This window comes from Rissa tridactyla, chromosome 2, assembly GCF_028500815.1.
Source record: "Rissa tridactyla isolate bRisTri1 chromosome 2, bRisTri1.patW.cur.20221130, whole genome shotgun sequence".
Lineage (NCBI taxonomy): Eukaryota > Metazoa > Chordata > Aves > Charadriiformes > Laridae > Rissa > Rissa tridactyla.
Window position 1 is genome coordinate 143,192,471 of NC_071467.1, and position 27,994 is coordinate 143,220,464.

The 27,994-nt window shown below is 37.5% G+C and overlaps 1 protein-coding gene across 1 annotated transcript; it reads right to left on the reverse strand.

Annotated features, from left to right (window-relative positions):
• CFAP69 (cilia and flagella associated protein 69) lies at positions 1–27,981 on the reverse strand. Its single transcript, XM_054190596.1, is given in 25 exon segments — positions 1–174; positions 2,275–2,379; positions 4,375–4,461; positions 5,373–5,567; positions 6,641–6,717; positions 7,837–7,869; positions 7,872–7,883; positions 8,948–9,085; positions 9,702–9,894; positions 10,876–10,957; positions 12,018–12,136; positions 12,593–12,711; positions 13,968–14,132; positions 14,998–15,214; positions 15,709–15,830; positions 15,915–15,963; positions 18,516–18,639; positions 19,614–19,791; positions 19,916–20,065; positions 20,773–20,871; positions 22,293–22,369; positions 24,323–24,432; positions 25,483–25,548; positions 27,477–27,539; positions 27,829–27,981. Coding segments are annotated over 25 exon segments (2,907 nt in total).
• Positions 27,982–27,994: the final 13 nt, after the last annotated feature.

Here is a 27,994-nt window from a genome sequence, read left to right on the forward strand (position 1 = left end):
CTATTCTACAGGTACCGAATCTTTGTTGACCGAGTCTAACGTTTTAACTCTTTTGATGTTTTTCAAGGCTCCTTCATAAACAGAGGGCTTTCTATGAGCAAGGTCTGTAACAGCCAGTGGCCCTCCAATTAATTGAGGTGTACTTTCAACAGTTACTAAGCGACCAGATCCAATCTGAAAAACAAAATAAATGCATTGCTTGACATTCTTGTTAGCATTTAAAATGAGATGAAAGTTAAATCATGAACTGTCTTTCAAAAATATTATTCAGCTGGTGGAGATGCATGCAGAGGTTTCCGAGGTCCACTCAGACCATCCTTTATACTAAATTCACAAATTGTTCCCATCAGTACAAAGGAAAAGACAGAGTGGTTTTTCAGCAGGTACCTTTATGTACTCTGCTTTTCTGCCTTTGTGTCTGATTTTATGACTAGAGGAAAAGAAAACGAAGCCTTTATTACAATAGAAGTTTGCAGTGCAATGTTATTTGGATTTGTATATAATATCAGCCACAGTTTTTGTCCTCAGAATTTCAGTATACAGTGATACTTCAAAGAAAGAAAAGGGGACAGACCCTGTTTCTCTCAGAATGCAATTGCCTCTAACTACTGCTCCAGAAAAACTCCAAGACTGAGTGACACATACACTTTCCAGTCTCATTACTACTCTTTATATTGAATATGTTCAGGTCTTTGAAGAAAAATCCCTGAATGACACCTCTATCTTCTAACCATGACCTACTAAAACAAATAATGCAACTGTTTGAGTGCATGTGGCTCACATGTTTGATTACTTGACCTTGACTGGTTTGCAGCAACCATCTTAGTTTAATGTTCATCTCTCACTACTAAGAGCCTTTGGCAGAGAGGAGGGAAGAAGATTGTTCCATGAAAAAAATTGCCAGCCATATCTGTCATTTGTAATTCTTACAAGCAGTGTACCCAAGGAATTGTATCCGATGTTGCCGATGTGTGTTCGTTTTCTAAATACACTTATTCTGCAAAATGGACTAAGCTTTTCCTTGGTTTTGTCTACAGTTGTTGAAATGTTGATTATAGAGCCACGAAGATATTTTCTTGTTAAATTCTCTCCCTCCAAAGAAATGAGTAATCTTGGCTTGAGGTCCAAGTCTTCACAATAAAACCTAACAATGTATTTCTCTCTACTAACAATTTCCAGAATGCTCATGCTTATATTTAATTTTTTCAGATACTTTCTACAAAATATTGCTGATTAACAGTCTCACTGATATATGCACGTAACTAAATAATTTTTCCAGCCCACTTTGTCTTGCATTCACAGATGTGTCCCTCCATATCCTTCAGAAGTTTAGGGCAAAGATAATTTTACAAAAATCCTAGTCCAGCACTCTGAGACCATCCCTTTGCTTCCTATTAAGCTTCTCCTTTCTTCATCACATCTAACATGAACCGCTTCTTTTCTTTTTCAGGATATAGCCACCTTAGTTGTCATTACTTATTCATGACAGAGAGCCCATAATACAACCTCTTGCCTTTGTGCAAGTTTGAAAACAGCACGTCATGTTTTTAATTCCTTGTTTCTCCTTACATGGAAGAGTAACTTACAAGCAACCAAGAAGCTATCCCTCCCCCTGAAATCCTCCATAGCACCCACAGAAATCACCCAGTTAGCTCAAAAGCAGTTACTGACTGTAATGGAGAACCTCCTGTGTCTTACACCAACTTGTAAAAACTCAACGTCTAAATATGCTGTTACACCTGAATAAGATCTTAACAATGGCTTTTATTTTCTCACACTTCAATGAACTGATAGAAATTAAAAAAAAAATCTTTTCTGCAGATGCAATGACTGACTTATCTGCAGACAGCCAGGAACACGTTTACTGACAAAGGACACGTCTTCCAATGTATTAGGGATCACACAGATTTAACCAACAATAAATGAAGGAGGTCTTGACCTCAGCAAGGTTTTAATGAAAGGCTGTCCCACAAGAGGTACATGTCAAGTAGCATAGAGGCCATCTTGCCCACATGTTTTATGAGTAATTTGCAGATCCGAATCTCATTCTGACCAACTATGAAGTTGTCTGAGAATATGTCAGAAGGGGAAGTGGTGCTTTGCATGAGATACAGATTCTTTCTTACATACTTGGAGCTTGTCAACATAAACATCATTAAAGGAAGAGGCGGCAGCAGCAGCACATATACAGTCAGAATAACCCCCAAACCACTTAAATATTAATGAAAATATAACAGCGTCATTACTTACTGTTGTAATTATTTATTTACTTACTGTTGTACCAAGGCCTTTAATATCAGTAGAATGGACTGCTCCGTTTTGAGTCTTCGATTTACATCTGGAAGCCTCTATTGATTTTTCCTGAAGCCTTTTTGCTTTCTAAAGATAGTTAGAAAAAAGGCAAAATTATTTTACTCTGAATTGTATCATTTGCACTTGTTAGAAAATATACAAACAAAATGACAAAATTAATGTGATAATTCTATTGGCCTTTAATTGTAAGTACCCTCCCTCTGGTTTGTGACTCTCTCTTGTACTGGGGACCTGAAAACAGCATAAATGAATGGGGCTTCACAGGGGCGAGAAGGGAATAACCACTCGCTATAACCTGCGGGATATATTCTTTCTAATGTAGCCATATGTGCTGTTAGCCTTCATCACCACAAGAGCACACTGTTGCCTCATGTTCCGCTTGTCACTCCATACACAGTACACATCTACACAGCCAGTCAGTCCCCAGGCTGTACTGATGCTTAACAACCTGTGCTGGTTTTGGCTGGGATAGAGTTAACTTTCTTTCTAGTAGCTAGTGTGGGCCTATGTTTTGTATTTGTGCTGAAAACGGTGTTGACAGTGCAGAGAAGTTTTAGTTAACTGCTGAGCAGTGCTTACACAGACTTTTCTGCTTCTCACCACCCCACCAGTGAGTAGGCTGGGGGTGCACAAGAAGTTGGGAGGGAACACAGCCGGGACAGCTGACCCCAACTGATGAAAGGGATATTCTATACCATATGATGTCATGGTCAGCATATAAAGCTGCGGAAAGAAGAAGGAAGGGGGACACATTCAGAGCGATGGTGTTTTGTCTTATCAATTAACCATTACATGTTGATGGAGCCTTGCTTTCCTGGAGATGGCTGAACACCTGCCTGCCAATGGGAAGCAGTGAACAAATTCCTTGTTTTGCTTTGCTTACGTGCATGACCTTTGCTTTACTTATTAAACTGTTTTCATCTCAACTCACGAGACTTCTCTCTTCTACTCTTCCGATTCTCTCCCCCATCCCAACAGGGGGGAGTGAGCAAGCAGCTGCATGGTGCTTAGTTGTTGGCTGGCGTTAAACCACGACACAACCTTAATACATCCCAGATGCATGACTTCACATTTTCTTTTTCTGAACTGCATGAACTTTCGGTCAGACCATCCCTCCAGCTTGTCAAGGTCCTTCTGAATAGTGACCCTACCTCCCAACATATGGATTGTTTCCTCCAGCTCAGCGTCATGCATGAATGTGATGAGGCTGCATGCTGATCCAATATCCAAGTCATTAATGAAAATGTTAAACAGTACCAACCCTATAATTAACTCAGGAATATCACTCAAAACTGACTGCTAGTTAAACTTCAGTCACTGAGGAAATTTAAAGATTTCCTTCTTGAAGAATGTTCAGCCTTCCTGGACTCCTTTGCCCTGCAAGTCTGCCTCCCAAGAGACTCTGTCAAGCAGTCCCCCCTAAACAGGTCATAGTCTGCCCTCCGAAGTCCAAGGTGGCAGTTCTACTAACTCCCCTCCTTACTTCTCCAAGAATTGAAAACTCTATCATTTCATGATCACTATGCCCAAGACGGCCTCCAACCTTCACATCACCCATGAGTCCTTCTCTGTTTGCAAACAACAGGTCTAGTGGGGCGCCTTCCCTAGTTTGCTCACTCACCAGCTGTGTCAGGAACGGCTCCATATCCTCCAGGAACCTCCTAGACTGTTTCCCCTCTGCTGTATTGTATTTCCAGCAGGCATCTGGTAAATCGAAGTCTCCCACGAGAACAAGTGGTAGTACAGCCATACACACACATACAGACACACGCCCTCCCTCCAATTGCAAGTGCATAAACAATCTTGATCCCCAATTTGTGACTGTAATCAGAAGAGCAAATCATAGAATCATAAAGTCATAGAAGAGCAGAAGAATCAAAGCTTGCGTAGCTTTGCCAATACATCTTATGGTTCATTTTTCCATGTCTGCGTGAATATAAAATTTCCTATAACTTCTACTTTGGATATCCTCGTAATTCATTAAGAAATGTGTTCGGAATTTCCCAATTATTATAACTACACTGTGAGTGTAAATTTTGCTGTGTGACTCAGATTTCTTACCTTTAGTGCCTCATAGTTTGATGTCCGAGTCAAGAAATTTTCCCAAGATTTATTTACCATTTCTTTCTGCTTATGGATAGCTTGGATCTGTAATATAAATGAGATTTACAAGATGCCACACGGTCCTATTCTCCTGAGCTTTTCTGAACTCTTTGCTTTTGCTGTTTGGATAGTATGTTCACCTATGCCCCTTCAGTTACCTTCGCTTATCGCCCTCAATTGAGGTTGCATGATAATGTTGTAGTAATGTACTTGTCCCTTAAAGACTTCACTTATGCGCTGCCTTTACAGAAAAAAAGGGTTACCTTCTCTGTTGCAAACCCAATTTTCCCCCAACTCTTTCAGGAATACTTTCTGTATATTCTCACTCTCAAATGCTGAATAACAGAGATGGAACCAGTTCTAGTGACAAAAGTGCAGGCATCATAATGCATGACAGTCACTCAAAAACACTAGCATGAGATTTTAGACAACTGGACCAATAGATCTTCTCAGAAACAGGAGAGGATGAGACAATAGATAAGCAAAAATGCCAAATGTTTGCCTTATAACCAAAGCTGGAAAATGTCCATACCTGCTCACTCTCAGCATGCTGGGAAGCACAAAGCACTAGTTTATGAAGTAATGAAGTTTTGTGAATATTCAGCCAAGGGATCTTATAACGGAGGCTTATATTTCATTTTAAGATGAAGATGTAGTTTTAATAGGTACTTTAAATTGTTATCTGCTACAGATGAACACAGGTGCAACTCTTTTAGTAAGATAATGATCATTTCTCATTACACCATTGCTGATGCATCACTGATGATACTGCTTCATTTTTTCACGTTGCTTTCTAAATATTGGCAAAATTATACAAATCGGGAGAACCGAGGTTAACCTAATTTAATTTAATGTTAAAATTTTACTGCTGAGACAGATTAAAATATCTTCAAGCAGGCTACATATACAGAATTCTCAACATTATATAATAAGTATTTAAATACTCCTTGCCTTACCTTTTTATATGCTTTTTGCTCCTCTTGGATTTCTTGGTGGTGTTGACTTTCAAGCACTTCAGTCTGCAGAGCAGCAACCATTCTTCCAGTATCTTCTGATACCTCTGAAATAACTTTCAAGGCTTCTTCATCCAACCCAACAGGCCTGAATTCTTCCTTTAGTTCTGCACACAGTTCATTCCAAACTTCTCCAACCTGTATGTGAAACACACACCACACTATTTGATATTTATCTCTTTTTTCAGTTCCATTTTTTCAAAATATAATAGAGCAACAATCTCTCTTTTTATTGTTGTTTCACTTCCCAGAATTTTAATGCAAGGTTAGACTTCAGTAATGCTGTGCCAAATTCATTCATGGTAATCCTCCCTAAGCCTTTCTAAGCCCAAGCTTGGCTCCACAGAGCAGTAACAGGAATGCTGATGATTATAGAAACTCAGAAGAAATACAGATAGCTACAAGATACCAAATCACAAGAGCGAAGTGTTGTGTCCTACTGGCTTCTTCTGTAAAATCTCAAATTGTGCACATTATCAGGGCAAACTGCAACACAAGACATAAACAGAAGCTGGAATTATCAACTAAAGATCCAGTCTTGCTAGTTCCTGAACACTTCAAGCTCTCACAGACTTTGTTCCTAAGCAGAAAATTGCCATAAACCGAAGTATCTTTTGAGTAGGATGGCTCCCACAAAGCTTGTTATCCTGTTCTTGTTTCCTACAGGCACATCACACTTAACTTTTGACAGCATGGATGGATACTGCATGTGGGTACGAAGATGGGAAAGCACAGAAAAACCTTTATCAGAAGCGTGTTTAATGTCATTTTTAATAGCAAATTGCGTCCCCTCACCCTCAACTGACCTTACTGCTCAAAGAGGTAGTCCTACTCTTTAGACCGCCCCCAGTTTCTTACTCCTATCTTGGTGCATTCCTGTTTCTTGAGCTGGCAAACAGTGAAAACTATTTTTTTCTGAGTTATTTTTAACCAGCGTTGGTTTCTAGTCTTATTTTCTATGCAGTCACAAACATTTGTAGCAGTACAAAGGAAGAGTCTGGGGAATGCTGGAATCATGGAAGTGGGACTGTTTATTTTGATGGTAAATACTGGCTTACACTCTGTGAAACTATAGGTGACTTGTGACTATAGGTGACTGTGTCACACAGGTGACAGCTTTTGAAGGTTTATTTGTTTGTTGTATCCTAAGATGTAGTTGCTATTTTTACAAACGCAGATACAGCAGTAATATTTTCTTCCTCAATACTCACTTTAAAGTCAATATAACGCCGTATGATAGCAAGTGTGACAAAATCCTTAGCAGATAGGCCAGGTAAGTTTTCAAAACCTAAAGGAATATTAATCATGTCAGTATTAACAACATGATGAATTTATCTTAAAATATAATGTTCTAAAAAAGACTCCATCTTATTTGTCATATAATCACATGCAAAATCTTCATCACACGTACACCAGTCAGTCACTCTTCTAATCGTGAGCAGGCTTTTTGTGATAAAAAACCTACTTTCTCTGTAATAAAGTCACTCTATACTAACTCTTTACTTATGAGTGTCTCCAGTGAACTTCCAATCACCTGGAAAGCCAGGATAGTACTGCATTTGCTATGCTTTTGTGGTAAGGGTTTCATCTTCTGTCAAAGCAGACAAACAGTTGAGCCCACAGGTCACAGTTACTAAAGAAGCAATTCAGCACAAATAGAGTTTGCTTTAGCTGCGAAGTAGCCAACAGGAGAATTGTATTACAAGGTCTCTAGTACTTTGTTTCAAAACTGTGTAATGAGGCTCTCCTCCACCTCACAGATTTGAGCCTTGAGCATAACGACTCCACCTTTTAAAAAATATGTTTATAATATATGTAAAAGAATAAGGTAAAGAAGTATGGTCGTTGAGACTATGCCTCAAACCCCAGATAGTCTATCAAATCTCATTCCGGACTTCATCATACCATCTGTGTGGTAACTGGGAATGTAGCATCTATCTACCAAAGTATAATTGCATCATGTTTTGAAGTTCAAAAATACCATAAATAAAGACCAATTAACACTGGTTTTCTAGATCATCATGTTATAGGCTGTTATGGAGCATGACTACAGTCAGAGGAAGATGCTGAGAAAAGACTATAAAAATCTTTCCATTTTTTTATTATTTACTTTCCTGCCATTTCAGTACTTGCAGGAGATGTTACTATGTATATAACTAACATAAGAGGTATGTGAATATAGGAGAAAGCTGGAACAAAATCTTATGCCTTTTTGCTTTAATAAAGAATTTAGCTGTGGTCCAACATTTAACATAATTAACACTAATAAAAATTAGTAAGAACCTGGGTTACAACAGAGGAAGAACTGGCTATAGTTTATTAGAGAAACTATAGGATGTTTTCAAACCAGGTGGTTCTCTAGGTTACCCAGGGAACTGGTTGAAGCCAACTCAGAACAGTTACTGACCATCTTTGAACCTGTGGAGGATGGACTTGAAAAAACAAACATAATGCCTATTTTTAAAAGGGGAAAAGGAGAAGCCAGAGAATATCAGTTCAATTCAGTTCCTGAAAAAAGGCTGAAACAAATAATTAAACAAATAATGTTTATGCAGTTAAGTGGCAACAGTGAAAACACTAACATCCAACATGAATTAGTAAAAACAAATTATGTCATTCGACTTAGCTTCTGCCTACAGCCAGATAAGAAATCTCAAAGATGTGAAAGAGTTTATCATGTATCTTGACTTTATTTAGACAAGGGTCTAATCTGTACGCATATTGTATGCAAACAACATAGAATTAGGAGACACTGCAGCATTTTGAAGGAAAAGATTAGAATGCAAATTAATCTTGCCAATCTGAAAAATTATCTAAATCCACAGAATTCAGTAAGGACAAATAAAAAATTCTAAATGTAGGAATAGTCATCTGTACAAATCCAGGATGGTAGATGACTGTATAAGATCCTAAGTCAAAGGAGCAAACAGTATCATGCCACTGTGAATATAGCAATTGTTATATTAATGTCAGAATGTTTATTTACAAGATGAGGAATGTAGTTCTATTTGGCTGCGAGGCCTCTGCTGGAGTACTGTATTCAGTTTTGGGATAGTACAAATCAGGAAGAATGTGAACCAATTGGAAAGACTCAAGAAAGAAACAAGGAGAACAACTAGACATTACGCTAGAAAATGAGATCTGTGAGTAACATCTGTAGAAAGTAGCATTTCTTAATGTAGGGAAATAAAATTAAATGTAAAAATGTTAAAATATTTGAAAGATATATTATGTGGGGTAAAACAAATTACAGAAAATTTCTACCAAACTTTAGGTTTACTTTTAGGAAAAACTCTCCCTAATGGTAGGGGCAGCAAACTACTGAGGAAGTCCTGAAATCCCCAGCAACAGGGACTTTTAAGAACAGGATGAGCAAGCATCTATTAATAACAGAGTGTTGATGTATCTCGAAAGATTCCTTTGATATTTTTTTTTCCATGGTGACTTTGTTGATTGACAGTGAACAAGTTCAGTTCAATGACAAATATGACACTGACAAGGCAATTCACTTGGCTTACCTAGCTTGCATAATAATGAATAAAGTTTTGCCCGTATGTTTTCTGAAATTTCCATGATAGCAAAGCTGGGACAGCTGGCAGGAATGGGGATGACCTCTTGCTGTTTCTGGAAGCTGCTAGCAATAGGTCTCTTCATGTCTAATAATTTCAAAATACAAAACAAGAGTGAAGAATGAAGAGGTGTTCCCAAAGCTATCAAACTTAGAGGAAATGCCATCTATGTAAGGAAGCATGAGGATCTTTAACATACAGCTACGGACATATTCTTCTCTGTGATGCCTTCTCCAAAAGAAGGCCGTTCTGTCTTTGTGTATGCTATGGAAATCATTTTGATAGTTTGGCCAGGAGTTTGAACATAATTTGGGCCAGGAAATATTAATCAAGATGACTAAAGATCTACAAGACCATAGGACTCTTCTTACTTCTTTTTACAACATATAACAACACACAATGCCGTTTGTGGAAAAAATTAAGTAGTTTAACTGTCCAGCATTAGGAAAGTTGTTCGGGCTGTCCTAGTCACGGCTCTGTTCATTACCCGGTTCATTCTCAGCTAATGTAGAAAATGCCATCTAGTGGCCGGACTCTAACGAAATAGATAAAAGGTATTTTGGGTTTGGTAAGAATTACAGCATAAAGCTGTAAGTATTGTAATATATTTTCATCAGGCTTCAGACTGCAAAAGCAAATACTGTCTTTGTTTTACCTTATTCAGTGGAACTGCTCACAGTTTTACAATCAACATAAGACTTACCAACAAGCCTTCCATATTGATCACGTTTGACTCCTAGATCCAACTCCTCCTGTCTCCATAACTGTATTAGGAGGTTAGCTGCTGTTTGATCTTTCTCCCCTCGCCAGGTACTGATGTGTGAAGGGGTTTTAGGGTTGTCACAAAATTCAACCAAGATTCCAAGAATTATATTGCTCAGGTTCTTTTGCTTTAACTTGGTGAAGGGAAAACAAAAAAATGTTTTAAACTGTTAGAAAGACAATGATGTCTACCTTAAAAAAAATTGAGAAATCATGTAATATGTAATCAAGTAACTGCAAGCTTTTCATCACAACTATTTGAACAAAACTGGTGTATAAACTTGTAAATCTTTCAAGTTTCTGGAATCCTGCCATGAGAAGTTCTATAAATCAAGGGATATGAGTGGAATGAGTGTAGGATCATGTAAGATGCGCATACCTGTGTGTATAGAACTGGTTTTGAATACGTGCCTCCAGGCTACATGTTTGAGAATGTACTACTAACAAGATTTATTTTTGTAAGAAAAGACTCCGAAGGCAGTGCCTGAGCGGTACCACACAGCACCTGTTCTATTTTGTGGCCGGATCTTTTGACAGCAGCTGAGGGTAGGGGAAGGTCTGTAGCCTCGGACTACCAGGGCATCAGAGGCCGGCAAGAATGAGGAGGGAATGAAACAAGGAAGGTGTGTGTTTATGTTGTGAGAGGTGAAATGCCTGTGCCAGCTCTATGTCCAAGACTCATAGAAGTAGCTATACATACAAAATATGTGTACGAAGTAACTTTAAACATCAAAACTTTTAAAGCCTAGAAGTGTATACTAACTCTGCTCTTACTAACTTCAATATGAAGAACTGAAGTGCTTTTCTAAACAGAGATGCCATCTGAAATAAGAGCATAGTTTAGGTTTTCTTTTAAAAAAGAGTGTATTTTTGGTAAATTTAAAACTCCCTCTCTCAAATACTTATTATTAAAAAAAAGGTACATGGAAAATCTGTCCAATCATTTCTGAGTGGATATCATGGTGTTTGATTATCTTCCTATCTCAGGGAATTACATACACTGGTCTTTTTGTAAGTATTATAATAGTCCTAGGAGATACTATTAAAAAATATGCAGTTTTCCATGTTGTTTTACTGCTCTTTCATTCTGTAACAACAATAATAAGAATACCTACTGCCAACAAATCCAGAAGGAGAAAAATGCCCTGTTTTTCAAGAAAATAATCTTCTGCAATGTAGCATCCAATGACACAGGACCTTAAACAGAAATAATTTCACTGTGCAGAAACAGTTTTATGCTTTAGAACATTTCACAAACATCTCATTTATTTTACTGAATTGCATAAATATATTTTGTATGCGACATGCTTCATACCTTCAGGGAGTAGAAAAATCATGTTTCACATCCCTTTTCATTTACACTGTATAGCTAAATATACCCTACTTGACTGCTCTTTCTTCTCTTGCAGGTGGCATACCTCCCTTGCAGCAGCCCAAGAAATTTGGCAGGTTCACAATGAATTGGATTAGAATAGGGATTTCAACTAAAACTAATGCAGTAAGAGAGGCTAAAATTTAGCTAGATCATGTCCCTGATCTGGCTTATTGCAGGGCTGTGTGAATATTTTTGCCAGCAGAATCAAGGGGGTGAGACAAGCAAGACTGTTTCTTTTGGCAACAGTGTTTGCTTCTCCCAGCTTAAAATGATCATAAAACCAACATTCATAGAGCTATTGCTTCCTTCTCTCATTTCCTCACTTACGGTCATTAGCACAGAACCTGAAGGGATTTCCTGCATCACTGAACCCAGTCTTTTCTCCCAGACAAACGTATCAGTTGGATTTCTATATATTTATCAACCTCTGCCTTAAAGCAAATTAACTTTTGTTTATCCTCCTATGTATTGGTGTTCACTGATAGCAATCTTTTAAAAATTTCTAGTCCAATACATAGACAGTTTGCAAATACTACTTCTGCTACTTACACAGTTTTTAGCCAATATTGGTCTATCCTTGCCTTCTGTTTACTTCTCTGAAATTATTTAAAGACTCTAACCATACACCTCTCTCAAAAGTTTTAGACTGCTATGTAGGTGCTTAGGCTGTCCTACTGAGCCCTTATTTAGAAGAGAATATGTGTAAAATATTCTGTTTATTTTGTATCATTTTTAATTAGTCAAATTGTATGAAGGATTTTAAAACATTTTAAATAGAAAAAAGGCCTTATATGTGCAGAGAAAAGCTATAGTACTGCAGACCTAAAATACAAGATCTGCCATTTTTAGGAGTTACTGCCACTAAAATACTTCTTTACTAACCACAAGCAGTCGAGTGCAGTGAAGAGGAGACGATTATGGCCTAATCCGCTATATAACTTCTTTGGATCTATCTGAATGAATGGGATAAGTATATCCACTCCTTCATAGCTGAAGAGTTCCTGTTGAAACATTAATTAAAGCAATATGTTCCGTAAATAATATTTACTAAATACCTATATAAAAGAAAATACAGAGGAAACTGAAAAATTTAAATATTTATAATGTAATTAATTTGGCCCACTTGTTAGAGCAGCATATATTCCTTATGATATATGTAAGAAAAAGAGATTTTCAGTTTTTCCAATCTGCTAATTCCATTCGTTAACACACTTTCAAATAGTCATTTAAAAATTATGTAAATTAGCAATTAAATAGGTGAGACACTTGCTAGTGGATTTCTGAGTGATTTTGCATTTTAACTGTCACTGTCACAGAAAGCACTTATCAGCCCTGACATGTTAGCAATGAACTACAATTGACATTTGCTTTTGAATAATAAAAAAGCAGTATCCTATAAATGAAAATATACCATGTTTTGACATTTTCTGCACATGACAAGACAGAAAGATACATACCTTTCTGTGGAGATCATTTTCACAGAGTGCAGACAAAAGAAATAATATATCAGCTTCGATTTCCAATAGAATGGCATCTTCTTTCTCTTTAGATTTGTTTGCTGCATACTTTAGGATGTCTATAAATGAATATATTTTATACACATGAATGTCCTATACACATGTCATAACTCTGTTACAGCTGCTGTTTTTAAAAAAAAAATCAAATTTACACCAAGAGATTTTAAAAGGAATCTACTTATGCTATTTGTTTTTATCTCCCGTGTTTTCTAACACAGCACTCTGATGCTGTAGTATCATGGACTTTACTCTTGGTGACAGTTAACGATAGCAGCTTGCACTGACTTTTTTCTTACTCCAGGCCCTTGTTCCTGTCTCTGTGCTGCCCCTTGTATTGTGCCAGTACAATGGATTCAGGGAACCGATCTGAATGAAGCAACTCTTAGAAAAAGGCAAAGAGCTTACTGATTTGCTCTACTCTACAGCCTCACAAACATCTGTACTGACAGTGGGAATGTGGGAGAGACCTAAAATGCCACCACTGCTGAGAAAATCAGCCTTGGAACCACTATGTGAAAGATCACATTCAGTTCAATTTTCAACTGAGGATGTAAGATCTTTTATTTCTAGGCTTTCTACTAGAACATACTCTTTGAATTCCAAAGAATCTTACCTATTTATTCCTCCCAGTATAATTCTTTCAGAGTACTGGAAACTTTTAGTTATTCATAGAATCATAGAATCATTTAAGTTGGAAAAAACCTTTAAGACTATAGAGTACAACCATAGACCGAACACTGACAAGTCCCACTAAACCGTATCCAAATAGAACTTAAACCAGTGTGTGACAGAATGTAACAGTAGGTATGTGTTACTGAACACGAAAATGCTCTAAATTGCAGGACCAATGGTTAAGCAGTTTTATTCTGCTTTTATTCTTCATAATGTTATTCATATAAAAGTAAAGTCTTATTAATTTTCTTCTACTTTAAAGAAAGAGGAGTTGTGGAATGCAACATCATAACAGACTTAGGTAGAACAAGACTCATGGCTGCAATTCCTAGGGGCTATCACAATGAAAACATGATGTAACAAATGCAGTACAATGAACGAGAGGAGGGGCAGTTTTCACTCTGAAATTATACACCTAGGCTTTTACAGCTGTCTGTTTTGCTTAATTCCTTCAATTCTGTGTGTTAAAGTGTAACAAAATTCAAAATCAAATTAATTACATCTTGGATTAATTGTTTTAGTTTTTTGGTTTTTCAACAGTCAGAGTAACGCATTAAAACCACAGCACACAAAAAAGCATGAATGTTCTTAGTGTCAACAGAAATGCACTAATTTAAGTACAGCAATATAAACTGTGCTTTACCTAGTAGCTGGCTAATTGCTCCCTGGTCACACAAATTAAGGTTCACAGCATCATCATAAAGGGACACAACAGATCTCAGCACCCTCAGGCTGTAGCGCATTTGTGCAAGTTTGTTGCCACGACCACCTGTCCCATGGAAACTGTTACCTTGACCAAAGAAAGGATCTGTGGAGCAATCACAATGAATATTTTTTTTGGCAGACAGTGTATGTTCAGCATAATAATGTGCTTAGGAAAAGGAAAAAAAAAGGCTTAGCAGTGTAAGCAGCCTAAAACCAAACAAACCAAATCCCTTAGTGTTGGAAAGGCTTCTTGTTTAAAACCATCGAGTAATAAGCCTTTCTGTGTAAGGCTATACTTTTTACATTCATAAGAAAGGCATGTTTTTGGTGAACGTTTAAAATTATTACAATTTTTTTAACCTTACTACATTAAAAGCAGTCTCAAAAACTCAAAATATCTCCTCTAGAATTACATGTAACATCAACCTTTTGATCTCCATTAGACCCAAATGAAAAGTTCTTCCTAGGAAAACTTACCAGTTTTATGACAAAAAACTACCCATCCCCAGAAAACCAGTCCATGAAACTGGGTGCAGTTAGTCATTTTTTCGCTTAGCCCATACTCTTAGCTGATGGCCAAAGACAGCTTTAGTCCAGAAGCTGTCTTACTGTGTGCAGCTCTAAGCTTGAGTTTACGCATCCTGCCTCATGGCAGCAATTACTGGTTGGACTTGTTGCCACAATAGGTGTTTCTGAAAAGCTTAAAACACAGGCAGTAGAGATGTGTGGCTGCCCACACAACTGAAGGAATATCAATACAGAGGTACACAGGGAATGGGGCATCCACTTATCCCTTCAGTAGAAAAAAAAAAAAAAAGATGGTCTTTTTTTAGAAAGATCAGTTTCCTAAGTGACCTATTGAAAAAGAGTAATTCTGACTTCATGATTTTTACATTTTTCTTTCCGCCAAAGAAAGCTGAGTTGTGTTTTGAGGTTACTGTTTATGAAAGCCATGAGTGTCTACTGACCTTGGCCTACACACCATTCTAGAAACACAAGGAGAAGAGTATTCGCCTGGCAGGACAAATATTTATCTACTAAAAAGGGAGCCACTGAAGCTAAAATAGCAATTGCATGAAGCTGTAATTCTTCATATTGGGCAGCCGACCAGTCATGAAATCCAGGCTTTTGATTTGGTTTTACATAATAAAGCAAAGCTGGCATCACATCATTTTCACTGAGAAGCTGCAGAGTCAAGACAAAGAGAGAGAGAGACAGCTTACAGGTTTCACATGCAAACAAGAAAAATCTAAAGCAATGAGTCAACTTTATCTGTCCTACACTAAGAAAATTATTTTTTATTGAGAAAGTGTGTCATGAATGCTACAAGTACAGACAAACTCTGTTTATATTCTGTAGCATTCCCACAGTCTGTGGGTTGTTAAACTTTATTATGTTCTTCACATGTATTTCAATAATGCTTTGCGTTCACTTGTCAGCTAGTTTTTATAGCATGATCTGGGTTTGTAACTTTTCTAAACAAGAAACTGTATGCTGCTTTCAAACAGCGGGACTTGGTTTGAAGCTATGTATACGTAAGTTCTTGATTTGAAGACAGCTGATTTCATTCTACTGGACTATGCCAGATGGACAGCTAAACAATATTCCTGCGACTCTTTTCACCTCCCCCCCCCGCCCCCCCCGGCACTTACTGTATGTTGTGTTCTGTTACAACTTACCGGTACAGCACATGGGTCTTTAGATAAGACTCCTATTACATTAAATAGTAACTTCTTCATCTCGAAGTCCTCATAAGAGTAGGTAAGTTTAAGACCTTTTACCAAGGGATTGGGAATTTTAACTATGAAGGAAATTGCAGATAAGTTACAAAAAAATCATAACTAAAAGTAAAAATAGTATTATTATGCAGTATGAAATCTCTTACCTTCAGTAAATGTTGCAAGTACTATTAACAGCTTTGTAAATCCACTTTCCTAATAGGCATTCAAAAAACATACATTAATTAAATTAAATTGCAGTGAAATTAAGACTTATGATTTAATTTTAGGTTTGCTTTTTTCTTCAGAACACAGACTTTAATGTATCCTATGGCAGAATAAACAGAATTATATCAAAGAAGAGATCAACCATTTGGACATTGTACAATACTAACTACAGTCCTAAGGGTACGATCAGTTAAACCCATGTCTCGTTCAGTACAAGTCTGAACCCATATGGGGAAGTCCCAAACATGTGTATTCAGTACTATAATCTACCTCACAAGAAAACCGTATGCTCAGTACTGTTAGAGTTGCGTTTTTTAAAATGCATTTATGCATGTGTAAGTTTATACATCAGGGTCATCAGTACGTACAATTTTGTGCCTTCAGTTGTGTGTACTAATACACTGAATATTCAACTTCATACTTGTGCATTTACAAGTAAGCACATGAAAACTGCATGTATGAGCAACAGGCATTTACAAATATTACATGTTAAAAATTCTGAAAATATAATCTTGTCATTCACAGCTCTTGGAGAGAAAACAGAAGGACAATTATGCCTAATATAACTACGGATAGGACTAAGGCCAGGGGGTGTCTATGCAGCGTACTAGAGGCAAAACAGCTTTGTTTCTGAAGTTATTAGAAGCCATGGTTACCAGGACATTGCTGCTCTTGAGCAACAAATACATTAGCTTGGCCTCAGTACTCTGGTAAAGCCACCACAGAGCTTTCCACCAGCTCCCAACAGGAGCAGCGTTCACAAAAGACTACACAGACATCCTCACAGAAATCAAGCGGTTCTATTAGTTTTGCAGCGGCTTTTTAGATGCATCCTCAAAAAGCTGGGCTCAGATTTGTTTGGTCTAGCTCTGGAAGTTAGCACACACCCAAATGACTTTAACAATCAGAAAAATATTGCAAAAGTAATTTTAAATAAAATATTGAAGTACACAACTATATGGCCTATTAACTTTTGTCTCTATGGTATCTATATTCTCTGTACAAAGCCATTGCAAATTGGTTAAATAAAAAAACAATATTAAGACTTATTAATGATTTCTCCTTGCTGATTAGTGCAGTATTAAATTCTGATGGAAACTAGTAAGGAATTATCAGACAGTTTTGTTCTAACACAGAGATAATCATAATTGATATCATTATAAGCTTTACTTTACATATATTTTCCAGTTTACTTGTGATAAGAAAATAATTTTCCTTTTCAAAGGCCCAGATTCCTGTGCTGGTTTCTGAATTACGTTAATACAAGGCTTTTCTGAAGTTGCTTGGATAGTATATTACGAAAAAAAGAGAACATTCTGATGAAAATTTCTTTGGTATTATCTACAAGGCAGGATTCAATGGTAATGTTAACGTTTTTGTCTACTTGATATTTATACCTTGTAGCTTATCTCCACGAGCCTCTAGGGAGGCTGAGAATACAGAAACTCAATGAAAACATTTTTATTTTTTCCTTGCATTGAAACAATTTTTCTTCCTTCTGGTATAGGGAATTAAAATAATGTGTCCTAGTTATTTATCTTGTAGGAAAAACTGCCCTTTTCCACTGCCAGATAAATAATTTGAATATTTTAGATATCACACATGTTGCTGCAATAGTATAACACACATTTCATAATGGTTAGTGATAAAATGGAAAGCTTGAACGAAAAATCTGTAATCTTCATTACACACTATAAAAACTATTTAGTAATACAGCCAATTGTGAAACTTCTACTCAAGTTGAGAAATTAATTTCCTGAAAGTAATCCATTCCTGAACAGCCAATAGATCTATAGGAATTTGATTGCTTAATTATTCAGTATGTATGTCACAACTTCATTTACAGTTCTAAATCTCAACTGTAAAACAAAAGAGTAAAAGAATATTAACATCTATTAATTTCTCTGCAGTTTCCTCATAAAAATTCTGGAATATTACAGAAGAATGAGTCATCTACTTTTTAGGCAAGTCATTGTAGTGCATTCTGGACTACATTTATGTGACTTAGTCTTAGAAAGAACTGATGTGCCTCTATTAACTGGATCTAAATAATTATTTTTTCTGTATCTTATTTAGAGCTTCTGAGATGATTTTTGGAGGACCCTTCTTGTTCCTGGTTATGAGGCACAGATACTTCAATTGAATTTGCGCCATCTGAATACAGCCTGTATTCCTACATCTTCAAACAACAAATGAGATTTAGTGCAAAACTCATTGTAAGAGAATGGCACATCTGAGAATTCTACAAGAATACAGGATTTAATGTTAACTTTAGCACGTTAATGGTGTTAGTGTAACTTCCTAAGTATTAAATAAGGTTGATGCTAGCACTCCAGGCCAATCACCTACAGATTTGAAGTCTCTTTCAGATAAGGGGAACTGCAGAAAGAAAAATGGTTTCTTGCTCAGCAAATCTAAGAAAGTGGAAGGCACTGGAGACAGAGTAGAACAAATACTAGAACCTTAATGGGGAAAAATACTGAGTATACAATAGCAAAGGAGAATTTATTAGTCTCTGGAATATAACTATAGATACTTACAATCATAGGTGCTGCAGGGTTTTCAGCTAGTAATGTGGCAATCACCAAGAGGTCATTCCGTAGCTGACGATCATAATGCCGGAAACCATGCATGAGAAGGTCTACAAAAACGTCTTTCAGAGCACTTAAAAGAAAATGAAATGCATTTTATCTTTCTTTTCATATTCTAATTTTAGACAGCTCTAGGTATATGAATCTTCATTCAGCATCATATTTTTCAAAGCCTTAGTGTTTAACTGCAAAAGAAATAACTTGAAACTTTATTACAAAATGGATTCTTATGTGTACCACTGAACATCCATATTAAGCATATACACAAGGTGCAGGTATTACAAATTGCACCTGCCACTGTATGTGTTATAATTAATTAAAAATTATTATTAAGACATAATATTTACTGAAGCATGTAACTGGATGTTGTTGAATGATTATTGAGAAGAAATGGTCTGATCCTAAATAGTTAAACCACTGTAACGCGCTAAGGGAGAACCTGTTATTTACTCCAGCAGAGGATCTAAAACTAAGCCTTGTATATCATAGCATAGAATTTCCTACTAATTTTATAACATAAGCATTTCAACGGTGCAGTAATACTGGCCTACTGAGCACGAGCTTGAAAATGGTGCAATTAACTTTTTCATCATCCAAAGCAATAGATAGGGCTACACTCCCTGCACTACGCAGCACAGCACCTTGACCTCCCTATTGCCCTGTAATGCAACGAAACAGTTTTGGAGTTGACTGGTTGTGCTTTTAGCTGGACCTTGGCCTCTGAGTTTGTAAGCTACCTGGCAGACAACTCTTGTGTTATATATCATTTCCTGGCCACAGTGCTATCATCTAACTTGATAACAGAAACAGATGCCGGAGGGGGCTAAATCATGGGCTGCTTGGCTACGAGGTCTGATCCAGTAGTGCTTCCATTTTGGAGAATCTGATGTGTTAATACTGAAAACTTAATGAAGACTTAATGAGAAACCCCCATTCCCCTTTTGTATTTTCTCTCGATTCATTTCAAACAAAATGCTACACAATAGCAATGCTTTTGATGTCTCCAAAATTACAATACTAACTCATAAAATGCTTCCCTGTACTTACTGTACACATTCCAAGCTACTGAGCTGATTAATAACTTCTTCCTTTGAGGTGTTTTCTAACAGGTTCCATAGGATTTCTGAGGAGCGGAACACCAGCTGTCCTGAGGGATCAACACCATTTAGATACAAACAGAGTCTGCTAGCTGCTTGGGCCTTCATCATAAGTCTGCAATTTACTCCTGAAATTATGAAAATCTGAATAATTAATTCCCTGTAGGTCAGTAATTGTTTCAGGCATGTTCAGAGAACAAATGATCTAAGAACAGAGGTAATGAGACTGTTGAAAGAACTGTTTATACTAACCAGAGCTGGAGAGATGCTGGAGAGCTTTAAGTACCCACAACTTCTCAGTAAGTTGATTTTCAACTAATGCTAGTGACAAAACAAGAGTTTCTGCTAATCCTCCTAATTCAGCCATCTGAATTTTATAGTTTGCACTTGTTGGCTGGTAACCTGCACATACAATAGCTTTAGTTATAATGCAGTAAATATGCAGAATTTTGGTTACTTCATAAAATATTCATCCTTTCTCAAGAACGGATTGAGAACTGAGTATCATATTTCCTTAGTCATAAGACCAATTGAAAAAAAAAATTAATAAACAACGAGCTGTTTTTCTTATATCTGAGTATTAATAGCGCCTAAAACATATTCAGACGACTTATCCTCAAGAAGACTAAAATGCAATCTAAACAAATTAATTGCTTCCTAGAATTTACAGAATGAAAGAACAAGCAGGGTTATAGAGATGTGAAAAACCTTCTTCAGGTCACGCAGTAAATTGTTGGTGCAGAGAACCTAGTTCTCTTCTGTAGTCTATTCACTACAGAAGTAATGCTTTTTATTACTGTATTACTCAAAATACACAAATCCAACCTTTGATTTATAAGCTTGACTTTCTCATGTGTCCCTGTTTTTACTTTTGTCTGTGCATATGCAAATTGTATTTCATTACTGAATTATGGGGGAAGGGAAAGCACCAAGAAAATAAATTTATATTTATATATGCTACCTAATGAAAGTAAAGTTTATCTTAAATAGCTTAAAAATATATATATTAAATGACATGAAATGCAGGATCAATAAATGCAGATAATGTACATAGTGAAATGAGTTTTAACTAAGCATAAACTCTGACACTTGAAAATACTGTGCTTTACCTGAAAGTAGCTTTCTCGGTAGCTCCGTATTATAAAAGCTAACAATGCACTTACAGATTTGTATTCTAACTTGAGAGCTTGGCACCCTCATCAAATAACCTGTCAGAAACCAAAAAAAAAAAGCAATTTAAAGAGTTTATAATTTTTTTAGAAAGCAATCTTAAAACATCTATTCACAGTATTTAGTGCTTCCTTTAGTCATACCCCCTACAAATCTGTCATTTCATGCAAAGTTTCATTATAAAATATTCAAGGGACAGGACTACCACACTGAAGAGGACAAAGGGGTCTTGGTGGAGTAGCATAAGGTTAATCAAAAAGTGACCACCTCTGTTTATGGCTACAGAGCCTTATAAGAGACTGGATGTTATTCCAGAAGTTGTGGAATTCAGAAGCAAGCTACTACACTAGGCTGTTGTCATCATTACCATGTCAGAAACTCTTCTTCTAGCAGACATGATATGACATAAAGGGAGCACAGAAAGAGATCCTTTTCCCACAAGACAAAGAATATTCCATTGAGAGCTACCAGTGCCTAACATAGATAATATAAACAATCTTTTCGATTTTAGTGTCTTTTTGGACATGCTACTCTAAAGAGAATCTGGAACTATCCGAAACCAGGAGGCCATTCTGCTATCTATTTGGACCTGTAAAAAAAAAGACTTCTAAAAATATTTTTTTCTCACCCATTTCAAAGATAATCTTTTTTTCATATGTGACAGGCTGATTGTGCTATCTCTTTACCATTTAAATCTTACCATAAAGTGAGCTGATATATCACTCCTGCTCTATTCTGAATCCTTTTTGACCTACAGTGCTTGCAATATTTTCTTTGAAAATCAAAAATGTGACATGCAAGGTCATAAGAAGATATTTTGGTACTAAAAGGTCCAGTGTCATTAAGACATGACTTTGACATTGTTTCCTCAACAGTTCTCTGAAAACAGATTTCTGAAAGATACAAGCTCACGGCTCAGATGCAGCAGGAGGCTGAAGTCAGGAACTACTACTCCTAGTAAGGCATGGCACTAAATTGGCATGTATTTTGCCTTTTTAGGTGTTAGGTCTTGGGGTTTTGGGTTTTGAAGGTTTGAGCTAGCAGTCAGGAGTTACTGTTTCTCACTTGTTTCTTCCACTTGGTTTCAAAAAAAGCAGGAAGGATAAAGGTTCCCTTCATCCCAGGCTTCAGTGTTTATTGTAACTCCCCAATTTCTCAGAGCAAAATGAAATGAAACAGTCTATAGACAGGTTTAGTTCTTCAGCTGTACTAATAAAGTTATCTCACATAGCTTCTGACACTGGCAAATAGGTAATTCTGCTAGCTAATCTGCAGGTTAGCTGCACAGCAAAATAAGAATGGTTTCTAATACTAAAAAGCACAGAGGACAATGAATAATTGAAAGAAATTACTTACATTTGCTGAGGAGGTAACAAGCAATTAAAATCACGTTACTAATACAGTTGATTTTATTATGGCATAATAATGATTTTATTGTGGCATATCAGTTTACACTCACCCAGTTGTGCAATGGATTTTGAAACTGCCACAGAATAGCTTACTTCATCAGATGATTTCTTTTTTTGAAATGGTAACCTGCAAAATGAAATTTAAAAATATTACAACTATGCCTAAAACCCTGCAGAAGAATACTTTAATCCACTCACCAGAAAAGCTCCATAGCTTTTCTCTTCTTCCTTAACATGTTTTGCAAATAAAGACACTTTTCCCAGGACAAATACAGTCTTTACAATGCTGATTCTACACTGAAAGTTCCTGTTCTGTAATCTGGCAATTACATTTTGGCAATTAGTGATACATGTTCATGGATAAGATTTTCATAATTCATATGTAGTGCAATAAGAAATACTGAATAAACAAATGTCATTTAAATGTGGAAGATTAAATCCTGGAACCTAGGCACTATCAGGCTATTGCAGAGCTAGACTATGCATAGACATGTGCAGAGATGGAAAAAAAGGATCATAGTCCCGGGCAAGACCTCTTGAAATGGATAAAAATAAATCCAATAAACTGACTCCAAATAGCCCAACGACATATTTATTTTTAAAAACAGGATATTAAGAAATATTCAATATCATCTGTAAAGTACTTAGATATGACATAAACATGTAAGTGCTAAAAATTCTCTAACAGTAAACATTACAGTATTAGGCTAAGGTCTCTGCAGCTCGTGGTGTAAAAGCAGCTTTCCGGTAGGTTTACCTCTGTAAACATTGCCAGAGAAAAAGAAAGGCGAGAGCAAATAATGGAATAAATGGGGGGAAAAAAAGAAGAAACAGACCTTGAAAAAAAAGTGGGAACAAGACAGGTAAACAGAAGCAGTTATGAAAGAGTGGAAAATTTTACTGCAGGAGTTCTAGTATCTGAAAGGAAATTTTAAATAACAGCCCTTCCCTCTAGTTATAGGATTCTCTTTGTCACATGTAGTAGTAATGAATTGTGGGGGAATTTCCAAGGCAAAACCCAAAGGTGCAATCTTCCAAAATATATTCATTGCAGACACCACAATTATTGCTGAACTGCTGTAAGAGACGAAAAGTCTTACTCACAACTACTTTTTATCGACTTTATACACTCATTCTCAGTTTTGTCACGCTTCTGCCAGACACTGAAGAAAATGAAACTTCATTACGTACTTTCTCATTCTCCACTGCGTGGCAGCAAAGGAAAGCAGTACAGCTGATGGTGCTCTGGGAACTAAAAGATTCAGCTGAGTTCTATGAGTTTATTAAACCTAACAGATGAGAGGAAGCTATGTAAAAACCTATTTGAATATCTGGTTTACTATGTGACTCATTTTCTGTCTGACATAATTTTTCTCTTCCTTATTCTCTCCAATTATAATTAAATACAGGAGTAACTGTAGTTACAAGCATTCCATAAGTAACTTAAATTATCGAGGAGGAGAAAACTACTGACAAGTACGGATAACACCTAAATTCTATTCTACAAATAATTTAAAGTACAGTATGACAACGAAGATGCCCAAAAGTTCATGAAATATGCTTTAAAAGTAATTACAACCCCTAAATCCTCCAATTGTGGATCTTTCTCTTCTGCTTGTCATTTCATAAAGCTTACCTTCAGGTATTAAAATGTCTTTGTGTCACCTCAGGTTTTTAAACTTACTTAGAGAGCTTGTTTGAAACAGCAAAACATACCTCAGGAAGAGCTAGCTGCTGAATCTTTTGAGGCCAGCAGTCCCCAAACAGCTTACTCAGGCACTAAGACACCTTGGGGAATCTTGCTTCCAAGCAAGCTGGAGACAATTACAATCCAGTTTTGAATGACGTAATATGTAGCTCCACAGACACTGAACTGCTAAAATGAGTTCCTCTTTCATGCCAACGGAAATTGAACTCAAGGAAAACAGCTCATGAAAAGGAAGGGTGATATAATAGATGCCTTGCAGATATAGATGCCTTGCAGACAGATGCTGTATGGATATGTCAGTTGCCTTAGAAAATGTACGAACATGTTAATAAGCATTGTTTAAATCTCTAAAAGAAGGGATGAAGTACTTACCCACATAATTTAATAAGTTCACATAAAGGCTCAGTGAAAGCTTCTTGTTCATTCATTTTTTCTGCACACAGGTTAAGAATTTCAATTATTTGTTCTAAATCCTTAAGGGGCTTTTAATTTAAAGTTAAGGAAATCATATTGTACTGCTACGAATCAGAATAAGAAGTTGAAAACTGTATTCATCATACTTCAAAGACACAACCAAGAAAAAACAAGGCCAATGCTTTCAAAGTTAGATGTCTAAAATGAAGCATATGAGTCAATACTTAGGCTTTTCAAAGCAGCCTTACTTTTACAGAAGTACAACCCTTGCAAATCTGATTCAGCTTTCTTATCAGCTGAATTCGATGGAAGTTCAGCACTGAATATCTAAAAATATAGGATCAAAAATTTTTACATCACAGTGTCAGACTTACCTATCTAAATTCTGAGACAGCCTTGAGGTGTTTGAATTGTTTTCCACTCTAGTCCCAAATGACTAATTAAAATTTGAAAATCTGGACCCAAACACATATTGAGATTATCTCATTTAGGGCAGAGGCACAAGATTAAAACTGAACAGATTACTGAGACTGAGAAGTTACTACCAATCCACTGACTCATAGAAACTGCCTGTAAGTACTTAGCAACAACTCAATTGTGAAGTAATGTGGTAGCTTAAATCACTGTGGCAATTAGCTGAACTGTATTTCCATATGCCCACACCCTCCCTAGTACTTCCAATTATTGGAAGCCTTTCAATTTGTACTGTAAATATGAAAAAAAGTGTTGGAAATCAGTCTGACTTTGTTTTTCTCTATAATGTCTCCTCACTGGAAGTCATTGCTATTTTATCTGCTGCTTCTTAAGTAGTGACAATTACTATGCTTGTCTACTCTGAGTTGAAAGAGCACTAATTACATTTTGAACACTTTCAACCACTGTACAGGTGAGATGCCTCTACTGAATTTTGTAGCAAACGAATCCAGCATCCAAGAATCTTGCTAACCAGCAACCTTGGTTATGTGCGCACAAAAAGGTGAATGATGAGAATATACGTGGACCATCGCTGCTCTCCATGTGGAAGCACAGCACATCATAAAATGCTTTGCTGAAAAGTCAGACTATTATCATACATAAAATACCATAACTTTAGAATTCTACACTGGCAAAAAGGATACAAGCCCATTTTCAAAACGCTTGACTACCTTCTTGAGAGTTTTCAGCTGCTCTCGTTCCAAATCTTTCTTAAGTGAAAGAATGAAAAGCAGGTTTTAATTGCAGTTTGCCTTAGAACATAAATGCTTATGTTTATCCCCTTTCAAGTTTAAATGAAAGTGGAAACCGGGTTAAAAAATCACAAGACACAATGAAATTCTGAAAGTGCTTTGCAGCAGGATTAGCTCCTTGATCAAGCCTCATTTCTAAGTATGGAGTTTGCACTTATAACAGAAAAGGCTTTTAAAAACTATCTTCTGTTCAAATGCGTGGGCTTTTTCGCTTAAATTCCTTGGGATTCTGTGAAAGACAACTAAGAAAACCAAACCTATGTCACACATGACATAAATGGGTAAAAATGTAGGTCTAAGTGGCTTAGGGTGGAGCTCTGCCACCGCTAGGAAACGGTCTGCAAATTCAAAGTTGAAAACAAGTGAAGTGAGGATATGTCAGGGTGTGTCAGTGATAAGCAGCATTCATTCCAGCTCTTCTGAGCACCTCCATGCTGGGCAAGAGCGCAGCAACTTGAGGCAGGCCAGAAAGTTGTTTCAGGAATCTACAAGCCCAGAATCCTAAGGGCATTTTATCATATATCTTATACTCTCTAGAGAAGCTGTAAACAATATCATCCAACACATTTTTCTTCAGACATTAAGCTTATTCTATTAGCCCTGTATCAAAAAGGGGGAAAAAAGGACGCACGCTACTTCTCTGCAGGGACACTAACTTCAAGCGTAGTATGTTTAATCAAGTTTTTGTTTTAGATAAAGCCAGATTTGTTTCTGATAAGCCAGATATAAGCTAGAAATTTTGCACATCTAGTTTTCAAATCCTCATGCTTTGGGGTTGGGTTTTTTTTGTTTTGTTTTGTTGTTTTTTTTTAAAAAGAGCCTGTGTGAGGATGCACTGGGTTATATATATATATTTTTAATATAAAACATCATTGATTCCATTCCCTATTACAATGACCATCTTCAGAAGAAGTATTCAAATACCAGTACAAATACTTCAGCTTTGTGTTCTGTAGCCCCAGCAACCAGTACCACCTGGACAAGCTCGAGAAGTTGGCCTGTGGGCCTGAACTCATGAGGTTCAAGAAGGCCAAGTGCAAGGTCCTGCACCTGGGTCAGGGCAATCCCAAACACAGACTGGGGGATGAAGGGATTGAGAACAGCCCTGGGGAGAAGGATTTGAGGGTGTTGGTGGATGAAAAGCTGAATATGAGCCAACAATGTGCACTCACAGCCCAGAAAGCCAACTACATCCTGGGCTGCATCGAAAGAATTGTGGCCAGCAGGTTGAGGGAGGTGATTCTGCCCCTCTACTCTGCTCTTGTGAAACCCCACCTGGAGTACTGGGTCCAGATCTGGAATCCTCAGCAAAGGAAGGACATGAACCTGTTGGAGCGGGTCCAGAGGAGGGCCACAAAAACGATCCGAGGGCTGGAGCACCTCTGCTGTGAGAACAGGCTGAGAGAGTTGGGGTTGCTCAGCCTGGAGAACAGAAGGCTCCAGGGAGACCTTATTGTGGCCTTTCAGTACTTAAAGGGGGCTTATAAGAAAGATGGGGAGGGACTTTTCAGCAAGGCCTGTTGCAATAGGACAAAGAGTAGTGGTTTTAAACTAAAAGAGAATAGGTTTAGACTAGATAGAAGGAAGAAATTTTTTACAATGAAGGTGGTGAAACCCTGGAACAGGTTGCCCAGAGAGGCGGTAGATGCCCCATCGCTGGAAATGTACAAAGTCAGGTTGGACAGGGTCATGAGAAACCTGATCTACTTGAAGATGTCCCTGCCCATTGCAGGGGGGTTGGACCAGATGGCCTTTAAAGGTCCCTTCCAACCCAAACTATTCTATGGTTCTGTTTAGGGCAGGTACTAAAGTAATTGTATAAAACATTTTTCTAAGCCACATTACTACTTGCACAACTGAAATAATGAGGTATCAGCCTTACTTACTGAGTCTGAATCTTCGAGTAGTTTGATGACGTGATTCAAATCCACTGATCTTAACTGTGTATCCTGGAAAAGTCACACTTTTAATTTTTTTTTTTTTTTTTTTTTTTTAGACTGTGCTTTAAAAGTGCTTAAACCTTAAAACATAAAAGCATCCTGTTGAACCAACATCAGTCAACCCACGGACAGGTAAATCCAGGCTGTGTGTGGAGCACAAACTGGGGCTTGTTCTCACCCCGAGGCAGCGGCCCGGCCAGGCCAGGCAAAGCCAAGCCAAGCAAGGCCAAGCCAGGACAAGGCCCGGCCCGGCCAGGCCAGAGCCGGGCAGCGCCTCCCGGCCGGCGGGGGAGCTCACCTGGACGGCGCCGAGGTCCACGCCGGCATCCGAGGCGTTCCTGCGCCGCTCCCCCCCGCAGCGAGAGGGGCCGGAGGCCGGCGACAGCGCCGGGGTGCGGGCCGGAGAGCGAGAGGGCGCCCGTGACGCCGGGGGCTCGGCCAGGGACGACATGGTGCCGCCACCA